At 40.3% G+C, this 12716-nt stretch overlaps 1 protein-coding gene across 1 annotated transcript in view; it reads left to right on the top strand.

The window, feature by feature from the left end:
• The window catches only part of LOC119420010 (protocadherin Fat 3), a 139602-nt gene that overhangs the window by 39521 nt on the left and 87365 nt on the right, over positions 1 to 12716 (top strand). Inside the window, exons 6-9 of the mRNA XM_037687379.1 lie at positions 2254 to 2315; positions 3397 to 3711; positions 8956 to 9166; positions 11696 to 11767. Coding sequence (XP_037543307.1) covers positions 2254 to 2315; positions 3397 to 3711; positions 8956 to 9166; positions 11696 to 11767 — 660 coding nt within the window. The remainder of the gene's footprint in view (positions 1 to 2253; positions 2316 to 3396; positions 3712 to 8955; positions 9167 to 11695; positions 11768 to 12716) is intronic.

The raw sequence follows: 12716 nt of genomic DNA on the forward strand, positions 1-12716 counted from the left end.
GCCCATGTCCAGCAATCACTGTGCGAGGGGCGGGGTACACCCTGGACAGGTCGCAAGTCCATCACAGGGCCACATAGAGACAAACGAGACAAACAACCATTCACTCTCTCACTCACACCTAGAGACAATTTAGAGTTACCAATCAGCCTAACATGCATGTTTTTGGTCTGTGGAAGGAAACCGAAGTAACCGGAGAAAACCCACGCATGCACGGAGAGAACATGCAAACTCCACCCAGAAAGGCCCATGGACCGGGGTTTGAACCAAGTACCTGCTCGCTGAGAGGCAGCAGCTCTACCAGGTGTGCCACCGTGCTGCCCAAATTGCAAATAATTACAGCTGAAATTAGCTTCCTCTGCAGAATGGTTGGACTCATTTTTAGAAACTGTCCAGATGACCTGACAGAAAATTGTTGGATTGTATATCTGGATTATTTCGCATGGACTTTTTTTATTTTGAACCAGTTTGACATGATTTTCAACGAGGAAGAGGGCCTTACACACTGAGGAGGGGGCGTGCCAAAGACACCATCTTAGCACCAACATAACTGGTTTGTTCCACTTTGGAGTAAGCTGTTTGGGGGAAGAATCAGTTTTGTGTTGTGTGTTTCCTTTACTGACAAAGCCTTCTGGATGGAAGATGAAACATTTCAGAAAAAAATAAAAAGAAACTGTCCAGATGACCTGACTGAAAATTGTTAGACTCATTTTTAGAGAGTTTTGTTGAGGAACTCTGCTATTCAAGGGGAGCTTAGAGCTGAGCTGTTGCTCTTATAAAGCAGCCAGCTTGGATATCAAGTATGGATGTTTTCTGGATGACTTTCAAGGAAGGTATTTCAGACATAACCCTCTTGGAGGGGACTTAGGGGCAGACCCAGAACTTGCTTGAGAGTTTACTGCATCTCACAACTGGCCTGAGAGCACCTCTAATGCTTGTTTGAATGAGCTGGGGAGAAGGATGCTTGGGAGTTCCTGCTTAAAAGTTGTTGCCCCTGTGACTAGGTCCAAAGTTCTTCAAGCTCCTAAACTTTTACATTCTCTTTATTCTTTTTTAAACAAGAACAGCAATAACTTCCTAGCTTGTATATTGTATGAATCTTTTACAAATTAAATTTATTACAACAAGTATCTTATACTGATTTTACACAAAAGCAATAACTGTATCAATAGTTATTTGAGGGCATGGTTTTTATGTGGAGTCATATTTGGTAAGTTTTAGAAACAAATGTGTCCGCATGCTAGGCTGGATGCGACTGAAACACTGAACTGTAAATTAGCTGTGTTCAGCATCTTTTACCCAGAAAAACAAAATGATTGAAATTGCCTGAATCTGTTTTGAATTGAGTTTGTTTTTTCGTTGGTCAAAAGCAATATTTGGTCATTTTTGAATTACTTTAATTTTTGATTTTTTTTAACTGAAAACTGGGGAAAAAAAATCAGCATAAACCTTTATAGCTTATATTTGTTGACAAAGTCACAATGTGTAGCACAATTCATACTCGTGCTCACACTGACTCATGTTCGTGCTGCTGTTCGGCGTGTTGTTTTTGCACTACTAGTGCTTGGCGTATTTCTAGTTAACCTTCTTCTTGGTTCATATCTTAGATCGTATTACTTTTTTCTTTTACATTTTGTACTTTTGTTGGATGTAACTGGGACCCTGTGTACACAATTTCATTCCACCACATGCACCATGTTTATGACAAATAAAGAACCTTGAATCCTTGAATGTGGTTTTTTTTTTACCTTCACTTTTGGGAAAAAGTCTTATGTAATTCAAATAAATAATGCAGACATTTGATTTAGTTCAGATTAAAACAATAAATTATTGAATCTTAACAAGTAGTGTGTGTGAAATTTTGTAGTTCAAAATCCCTAAGATGAAAGATACGTTTGTTTTAGCTTATTTTTTAGTACAATTGTTTGCAGTTATAGCCAGAGCATCATCTAAATAATAAGCCTGAGTCTGAGCTTTGATCAGCTGCTCTGATTTCCCTGCTGGATTGTTGGCTGACCAGATGATCCTCAGTCACACAAAGCCACAGGAACGTGTCAAACGTGACTGTATGTGCCAGGGGCTGCAGGCTGTGTGTTTTGGAGAGCATGTATGAATGCACTGGCTCATTAATAAAGCAATAATGCTCTTTAAATGTGAAATCCTTAAATTAAACATCTGAATCACACAATTAGAAGCAAATACTTGTATTAACGTTCTGCAATCTGTGTTGACATTAACTAAAATGTATCTTTTTAGGGCTGATTACAACTACGGCCAGGAAACTGGACAGAGAACAACAGGCGCAGCACTTTTTAGAGGTACAGTAAAAAAACAACAACTGTGTTCACAGTGTATAGTGTTATTTATTCTACCCTGCCACCTGCCACAGCTCACTATTAACAAAGACAGGGTGGAGGACAACCTTGGCAGGCCCTCAAGGCTCCATAAAATGTGATAAATGACTGTACTTTTGGGACAGCAGGTTTAGGATTTTTAAAAAATGTAATCATTCATCCTTGGTTATCTTCTCGGCTCAGGATGGGAAACGGTGAGACGAGAAGTCGGTCCGTCCAGCATTTTGATAGGTGTAGACACTAGGCATACAGAGAGCTGTGTGATTACCATTTCTGTTGCTGCTGCTGCTCTGCATGCAGATGAACCTGATAATCACAGATTCTTGACTTTGGAGACATGAGCAAACTTGTTTTTCTTCTGACTTCTCACAACTCATCAAATGTTAATGAATCTACTAGCACTTTGCCCTTCTTCGAAATGGAATAAAATAACCCCCAAGCTGGCCCACAGCTCAGCAGCTTGGTGTCATTGTTATGTATTGTATGCCTGCCGAATCGTCTCGACTTCTCCAGCGCCCGCTGTCTTACTAATTAAGAGCCTATTTTATTTACTACAAAGTGGAAGCTGTAAAGAAAATTATGTAAAAAGAAGTTTACATTTAAAGCATGATGCACTCTTGTACATCTAAAATGAGTTAATGTCTAGGGATATGGATGTATTTGTTGGTAAATCTTCCTGCCTTCTTATTTCTATAGAAATGTCAGTCATGCATACCACCTATTGTTTTCCCTTCATGCTTATGCAGCCTGTCTGTAATTAATAGTCTGGTGAGCACTAAGGCTGGCAATGATTCTCACCCTTATTTGATCCAATTGATCAGCGATCAGACCTCTGGCTCTGCTTCCAGAGGATCAATAAAACAAAAAGATTTCCCGGAATCTCAACCACACGTGTGCCGGCACTCACACTGCACAAGCAATGTTTAAGAAGTCAATAAATACATATGCTCAGATATAAAATAAATATATAAATCTCAAAAAAGTATGATTTTTACCATATGATTTGCAGGAATGAGTGATTATTTTCCGTGTGCTACCACTGCAGGTGACGGTAATAGATGGTCCAGTGACAACCCGGCAGTCGACTGTTTGGGTCATAGTTCACATTGAGGATGAGAATGACAACGCACCCACCTTCCCGGAGGTCACGTATCGCATCAGCTTGCCTGAACGGGAACGCAACAAACGTGGTGAACCTGTGTATCGTGTCTTTGCGTATGACCGTGACTTCGGCGCCAATGCCAACATCACATACAGCATTATTGATGGCAACGATGACGAAAAGTTCAGTATTGACCCCAGGACTGCTACGGTACTGTCCAAGAAGATGGTGACAGCGGGCAGCTGTGACATCCTCACTGTGAGTGCCACATGATAACTTAACATACAGCAGCCAGGTATTTTGAGTGTCCATTTTTCCATGTCCAATGAGTTTAGCAGAATCACTTGAGAGAAGCAATTTTCTGGAACAAAATTACACTTTGAATTATTTCATCTTATTATAAACATGAGCACAAACTGAATTAGTTGCTGCTATCTGCAGACATATTTTTTGTTACTGTGATATACTGAATTGATTGATACACCCATGAATCATAATGTAGGTTTATTGTGTTCATCCTTAGTTTGAGTGAAGAGCTTTTATCTTCAGTACTGAAGGAGCCTGATTCATAAACACGAACACAAAACACATTAATCCTTGAATGAACACCATAGATATTGTGCAAATGTGTCATATAGTGTTTTGATAGTTCACCCTTCAAATGAACCAGTTCCAAGTTCAGCTCACACAGATTAAAACGGAATTAAGTATTTTTCATAGCTCACCACATAGAACATTTTGAACTAATCTCACAATTCAAACATGAACTAGCTCACATTCATTCATCACATTTTCACAGAATAAAAACTTATTTTTTAAAGTTGCTAAATGTAACCTCTTGCATCATTTAGCGGATTAATTGCATCAGTGTGTAGTGCTTGCAGTCTCCTCTCTGCTAGCCTGTATCTGTTTGCTTCACTCCTACTCTTTGTTTTCACTTTAGCAACATTTTAACATGTAATGTATTTATATATACCTACCTCGCTCCAAGTCTAGACTAATTCAAAAATGGGATATGAAACGTTTTAGTGAAGAGGCCTTCCTTTGGGACCTGTCCAATTTTGACTGGCTGTATATTCTCCTAATTGATAATGTGAAAACTGCTTGGAACTATTTTCAGAATAGTTTAATTTATTTTGTAAAGTAACATGCCCCTTTTCGCCAGTTCAGAATAAAAGGACAAGACAGCCCCTGGTTTTGCACAGGAGAGATCAGCTTGGGGCTACAGCCAAACATTCTGGCTCAGACACTGACTGGTTGCATTTTTGACAGCTGCAGAATAAATATACAGCTTCCATCAAAACCACTAAATGTAATTACTTCTTATCTCAACACTCCAAAGATTTAAATGAACCTAAAAGACTCTGGAAAAACGTCAAATCACTCTACGACAGCTCTTTCATCTGATCTGCCATCACAACTTCTAGTTAACGCTGTTCCTGTGTCAAATAAACACGAGATCCTGAACTGTTTCAATAGATATTTTGTTGCTTCAAGTTCCTTGTTTGCCACAGTTACTAATTATTGATTTCATTTGGAAATCCACTAACTTCTCCTTTAAGCCAAACATCTACAAATTATATCTCGCCTCAATCTTCAGTAAACCACACCTTTTCATTTTCATTGTTTTCGGTTAGCAAGGGTTAATAAAATGTTAAAAGGTCTAGATTCTAAAAAAATGTGCAGGCCCTGATGACCTTTTTTAATATCATATTCTACAATTTGTTTTTCCATTTATATGCTTTCTTTTATGATTGTCTACTGTTGTCATCATTCTCTGTTAAAAACACGTCACTCTTGTAAATGAGTCCTCGAGGCTCAATGAGACTAACCTGCATAAAGAAAGGTTGAATTATTACTATTATTATTATTATTAGTAGTAGTAGTAGTAGTTCTTCAGGTAAATAAGCTTTGTGAAGAAAAAAATACTATTAATGCCTCTCATAAATGCATTCATTTGAACATTTTCATCCACAACACTAGTAGTATATAGGCTCTTTATGTAGCTCATTTAACTACCGTAATTTCCAGACTATTGAGCGCACCTAAATATAAGCCATATTCACTTTTTTTTTTTGTACATATGTAGGCCACACTTGTGAGCAACGGGTGTTCACATTATAACATGAAATCTTTACACAGAAAAACTAAAAAAAACCTACTTTTAATTAAATATACATACACAACTTTTTTTCTTCTTCTTTTGGCTACTCCCTTCTTCAGGGGTCGCCACAGTGAACTAAGTTGCACGAAGACTTGGCAGTTGTTTTTTTTTTACGACGGATGCCCTTCCTGACGCAACCACAGACCACTGAGCTACCACAGCTCTCTGTGTGGAGCAGAGAGCTGCTATCTAGGACACCCGGATGAACAGATGGTGGGGTTAAGGGCCTTGCTCAAGGGCCCAGAGTGGGACGAATGAGGGTGGGGGCAGGTGTGGGTGCCTCACCTACTCACCCACATTTTTGATGTTGTCGGTACCGGGACTTGAACCGGCAATCGTCCAATCACAGGCCCACCTTATCGAACCTCTGCATCACCACCCCCCTACGTAACATACACAAATACGTACAGTAAATAAGAAGAATCCGTCCAGAGGACCTGACTTTACTTTGTTAGAAATACAGTCAAAGTTTTTTATTTTATTATTATTTTTTTTTCTGACCAGTGTTTTTTTTTCAGAATAGTTTAGAATCAAGACCTTTTAACATTTTATTAACCTTGCTAACCGAAAACAATGAAAATGAAAAGTTGTGATTTACTGAGGATTGACTTGTAGGCGAGATATGATTTGTAGATGTTTGGCTTAAAGGAGAAGTTAGTGGATTTCCAAATGAAATCAATAATTATAAACACATCTGGTAAATAAATAAATAAATAAATAAATAAATAAATAGCCTACCAAGAAGTCACTGAACACTATCTTCAGCTTCCTCCTGCGCACTAAAACCACCAAAATCGTCTTCTTCAGTGTCAAAATTGAACAGCCTCAGAAAAACTTCAGCACACACGTCCTCAGTCTCTTTCGTTGTCGCTCTCAACGTCACTTTCGTCTTGAGGCAAATTTGTGATTTGATTTACGATTCACACTTATTTTGATTTGCTGCAAATATTTTGTTGTGCTTGTGGGGAGGAGAGAACAGTGAACAGTGTCATTGGTCCGCTGTGACCTGTTCGGTAATTTTATTGGTCAAATTTTTTTTTACTTTTATTTATACAGGTAGTATCATTGAGTCACGAGGATCCTGCACTCCCCATTGAGACATGTAGTGGGCAGCTGGGTTTGCCTGGGTGTGACAAGACTAAATATTTTGGCGGCATAAAGCTCATTAGCCTGTCAAAAAAAAAAACATTTTTTTTTTCAAAAATTAGCTGTAGCTAATTCATTCATAACATCCTCATGACATTCACATGTAGGAACTTGAGGTGGGCACATGGCTATGGGTGGTGGGATGACCTTACACTCACCCCCTTTGCCTGTGCTCACTTACAACAGTTGCATTTAGACACTAGGGTTTGGAGAGAGTTGGGGTGGAGGGGAAACTGGCATCATGCCAGCCTTTGCTCCTTCTTCTTTCCTTTTTAATGGCACTATACAACAACACACATCAACAGCACATCTAGGGGCGGGGGTGTATGTGTCGGGATCTTATTATTATTTTTTATTTTTTTATTTTTTCCTCCCCCCTAGTTCCCTGACTGTCATTCCGGGGGTGGGGTCCGGGAGAAGGGCAGGCCGTCGGGTGTTGACCAGGACTATGTGGGGGTTCGGGGTCTGGGGGGTTGCCGTGGGCGGTGCTGGCGCTGTGCTCTCCCTGGGGTTGTTTGGACCCCCTGAGCTTGGCTCTTGGGTGCCATGGTTGGCCCGCTGGCCGGGGTGGCTGCCGGGGCCTGGCGGGCGGTCGGCTGGGGGCGCGTGCTTGGTTGTTGGCGGTGTGTGGGGGTGGTCGGTGGCGTGTCCTCTTCATGGTGGGGGGGGGGGTGTCCTGTCGGCTGGGCATGGCCTGGGCCGGGTCTTGGGTATTGGCTCTTCTCCACTCGAGAACGAATGGGTTTACCTTCTGGGTTTGGGCATGGGCTGCCCCCTGTAGAGGGCGGGTACATGTCTTGGACCTGGGGGGTATAGAGTGCGTATCGGGAATAAGAATGAAATGTATCGTTATTGTATGTCTTTGAGTGAGTGAATGTGAGACTGAGGTTGGGATTGTGTGATTGTGTCTGTGTATGAATGGGTATTTGTTAGGCCGAGACTCGGACTGCCCCCTCTTTGATACAACTGGGGGTGCTTGGCATCGTGCCCCTATCGCGCGGCCCCCTGGTGGGGTGTGCCCTTGCCTGCCGGCGCGCTTGGGGCCCTTGGTGTCGGGGGCTTGGCGCTTGGGCGTGTGTCGGCTCGGCCTGGTGTCTGCCTGGTGGGGCTCGGGTCCTCTGGCCCTGTCGGGCCTTGGCCTGGGTGGTGTGAGTCCTCGGTGCCCGGGCCTCGGTGCCCGGACCTGGACCTACATCGGTGCGGTGGGTTCCGACGGAGGCGTATGAGTTTGTCGCTGTTGGCCCCGGGGGGTCACTGTATGTGGTCGCTGGTGGGGATCTTCCGGTTCTCCCCTGTGGTCTGTTCTGTGGGGTGGGTGAGTGGTTCGTCCTGTGTGGGTGGCCCTGGGGGCTCCGCGGTCGGGGTCCCTCCTGGGGTCTTGGGCTCTGGTCCCCCCTTTTTCGTCTGCCTCTGGTCTTGGGGGTCGGGTCTCTGCTGCTTCACACTTACTATTAAATGTTCTATTAGAGAAGCCTTATACACTTATGCATGCTCACAACCACACACAAATAGAAGCAGGGATGCTTATGTAGGCTTTATATGTAGATATATAGATATGTATATGAATGTATATTCATGTGTATGTATGTATGTATATAGGCGTAGGTATGGGTATATATATTTAAGGAAACTTGCTGCAAAGCCATGAATATTTTGTTCTTTATACATATGTATTTTGTTGCTGTGTTTTGTCATGTTCTTTGCAGGTGAACAGACAGTGGCCGGGTGTTTTGCCGTGTGCTCTCTTTGTGTATATTTCTTATATTTTGGAGTCTTACTTTGTCTTTTCTTTCTTTCTATCCTATTAAAAAAAAAAAAAAAAAACCTACACTAGATAGTCACTAGAATAAATATTTCATAATAATGGTGTGGAGAGGATGGCTCTAAGGGGAGAAGGGAGGCCATCAGAAAAGAAAAAAAAAAAAAATTAGCTGTAGCATTGTATAAGCCGCGGTGTTGAAAACGTGTGAAAAAAGTCGAGGCTTATAGTCTGGAAATTACAGTAATTTTGTTCAACAGTATAATTATTAGGTAAATTTAAAAAGTAGAAAAATTACCAAGAAGAAACTTTAAAAGCTTTAAAGCATAGTTTGTTTGCCCTCACTGTGAAAAGTGTAGCTCTTTTACATTTGAAATGTCTTTGGGTTTCAATTTGTGTTTGAAAAATTATCTTTCATAACGTTTTGTCATAGATAAAAGCAGAGGATAGTGGTAATCCGCCACTATGGGCCGCAGTCAAACTCTACGTCCAATGGATTCGTAAACCTGTCCCCTCGCAAGTCCCCCTTCTCTTCACCCAGCGGTACTACAATTTCTCAGTTTCAGAGTCGACTGCTGTGGCTCAGCCAGTGGGCGTGGTGGCCCTCAGCCAATCCAGCACAACTGTCTGGTTCAGTATTGTCGGTACGTAACAACATGGAAAACTAAACTATCAATACGGATAGAAATGTTTTTGAGTTTTCTTGTGCAGAAAAAAAAGTTTTATTACAAAGCACACAGGACATATTGATTGTTTATAGTGAAGGTTCATGCTCCTATTTCAGGATAAATTGCTTGACATTCTGGGCCTGTGTGTCTGGGATAAACCAGTGCTAGCCATCTCAGGGGGTTTCATTTTGCTTCCTTAGCAGTTTGAGCAACATAATAATTTAGTTGGACACAAAGAAAAGTGACATATCTTAGTTTTCTATTGTTCGCCTGGCCAAAACCAAGGTGTCAAATAAACAACAAAATTAAGTTTTCAGGTTTCTTTAGCTTTAGGAATAAAATAAAATAAAATAAAATACAGCAAATCTTTTTACAACCAGGGGCAGCTGTGACTGAGTGGTAAGCGCAGTCATCCTCCAATGAGAGAGTTGAGGGTTTGATTCCACCAGCAGTCACATGCCGAAGTGTCCCTGGGCAAGACACTGAACCCCTTATTGCCTCAGATGTGTCCCATTGGTGTATGAATGTGATCTAAAGCATTTATTAGTCTCTTTAGAATGATTTGTTTGATTAGCTTTGTAGAGATATTGTAGAGTGCTGTATGAATGTGTGTGTGGAGGTAAATGAGGGCACAGATTGTGTTGTAAAGCGCTTTGAGTATCTTGACAAGATAGAAAGGTGCTATATAAGTACAGTCCATTTACCAAAATATTGTCATGCTGTTTAGAGTATTGGATCTTTACATAGGCCTGTTGCAATAAACAATAAATCAATTAATCGCATGATAAATGAAAATGATCAACTTCATTTTCATTTATCAGCTTTATTGCTTCTTTGTGTCTCTCTCTTTCTACTGAAGACACTGGATGACAAAAAACTCAACTCTGGTGCTCTTCACTGACTCCTCCCTTTCTCTTGTCTCTTTAAAATCCATTTTAACCGTCCAAAATCGCATTTTTGGATTGTTAAACGCGGCTAAGCTGATAAGCTAAACTACAAGCTAAGCTAACAGGCCGACCTCGGGAAAAAACTCCGTCTTGTCGAAGCTCCAAAATTCATGGATGAAACCTGTGCCTTCGTATAAAAAGTTGTTTTTATCTGCAAAAAGAAGCTGAGAACTTGTTTACTGATTTTTTATTAAAAGCTTTGTGTGAAAAACGCTATGCTAAAGAGATCAAACCACACCGAGCGTCTTCCATTTTGAGAACCAAAAAAAAAAAAAGGAAGGAGAGACAGCCCATGTCATGTCAAGGGGCCTCCCTCCCATTTTTCTTATAGAGATACGCTTCTCGCTCCCTCACTATCCATCCTTCGGTTCAAACAGTCTTATACTGCCATCCGGTGGTCAAACAAATGTACTCTACACAAAACAAATTAACCAAAATTTCTTCTAAACTTTGACAATAATTACTATTGTCAAATTTCAAACAATATTATTGTTTATCGCAATAACAAAGTCCATGCTCAATAATCCAGGTATACATTCCAACATTTTTCAGTCAGGTCATCTGGACAGTTTCTTTTTTGTGCTGAAATGTTTCACCTTCGATCCACAAGGCTTCATCAGTCAAGGAAACACACAACACAAAACTGATTCTTCCCCCAACAGCTTACTCCAAAGTAGAACAAAACAGTTATGTTGGTGCTAAGATGGTGTCTTTGCCACGCCCCCTCCTCCATTGCTGGCCCTCTTCCTTGTTGACAGTCGTGCCAAACTGGTTGAAAACAACAAAGTCCATGCTCAGTAATCCAGGTATACAATCCAACATTTTTCAGTCAGGTCATCTAGACAGTTTCTTTTTTTGTGCTGAAATGTTTCGCCTTCGATCCGGAAGAAACTGTCTAGACCATCTTAGCACCAACAAAACTGGTTTGTTCCACTTTAGAGTAAGCTGTTGGGGGAAGAATCAGTTTTGTGTTGTGTGTTTCCTTGACTGATGAAGCCTTGTGGATCAAAGGCGAAACATTTCAGCACAAAAAAAGAAACTGTCCAGATGACCTGAAAAATGTTGGGTTTATCGTAGTAATTTCTGAGACAATCAATCGCCCAGCAAAATGTATTATCGTGACAGGCCTATGTCTATATGCTTATTTGATTTTAATAGTTCATTACTCATTCTTACTAATAATATTCATCATAAAGCCAACAAAACATTTTTGTATAGGTATTACTGATTGTACATGATACCTCAGGTCATTTAGGAAAAAAGTATGTTATGGATTTTGTCATGTGCTTTGCAGAACAATGTCAGTTGCATTATATTTGAATATATACAAAGGCTTCACAATATATTTAAAATAACATTTTTATCCACCCATCACCTACACTGTGCTGGTATATTTTTATGCGAAGTCCATTTACATTACTTAAGAACACATACATTTGAATAATGTCAGAAGTTTAACTTTGAAACACTGCATGTGAATAATTCAAATAGCTGATTACAACAAATGACCACAATTCATAAATATTAATAATCTCTTTTCATTCTCCTTCTGTTTAAGGTGGACGTCTTGCCAGAGAAATGTTCTACATTCCCCAGAATGAATGTGGAAGAAACTGTTCTCTTGACACAGGTCTGGTCAAAGTTAATTTCACTGTAGCTCCACTTGAAATGCCCCCAGGTTTGAAGGAGTTCAAAAATTCAGGAAGCACAAGACACCAACCTCCTTTAGCTGAAGGCAGTGTTGATTGATGTGAGTTTGAAAATCTCACCCAGCTGCACACAAACAGCACCAGTTTGTTTTCTCTCGCTCCAGACAGGACAGGCTTATTTCATTAGTTCAGCTGAAAGTCTGCCGCTTTGGAAATTTAGTATGGATGTGTTGTGATGCAATGATAATCCTTCACACTTCCATGACATCTCTGCTGATCAAAAGGTATTTTACAAAATGCTTCTATAAGTTTTGAGGTCAGTGCAACAAAGCCAGCTGATTAAATTCAAAGGTGCTGCAACAGTCTTCAGATAAACTCTGAATAAACTATAATCAATAACTTCACAGTAAAATAGCAGATATATCAAATCTAATGTGACAATAGAGTCTTTATGTACATTATTTTTTCAGATCGTCAACTCTAACAATCTTAGAAAAAATTATCCTGTCTTCACCTAAATTGGTTGGAAACCCTGCTGTTTTGAATAATTTTCATTCATATGGATATTTATATCAAACTTAGTTAAAAGAGTTGTTCTTTAGAAGTTGTTTGACACCAAAAGCAGAAACTTGTTGAAAAATAGACAGGGGGACGTTCAGTTCTGTTTTGTTCTAAAGCAAATAAAGCATTTATACTGTCCGAAGAGATTTTAGCATTCTTATCGTCCACTTCCTTGAAACCTGGGGCAATCTGTATGTGTCCTGTGTTTAGGTGTGCATGTTTGTTTGGTCTGTTAGCAAAATATCTCAAGAACCAGTGGGAAGATTTGATTGAAACTCTCCTAAAATACTTGTTAGATGTAAAATTGCTTTTGAAGTCAATACATTCCAAGTTGGCATTTACAGCTAATCAACCTTTAGCTGGCAGCAT

This window comes from Nematolebias whitei, chromosome 14, assembly GCF_014905685.2.
Source record: "Nematolebias whitei isolate Nwh7 chromosome 14, NemWhi1, whole genome shotgun sequence".
NCBI lineage: Eukaryota > Metazoa > Chordata > Actinopteri > Cyprinodontiformes > Rivulidae > Nematolebias > Nematolebias whitei.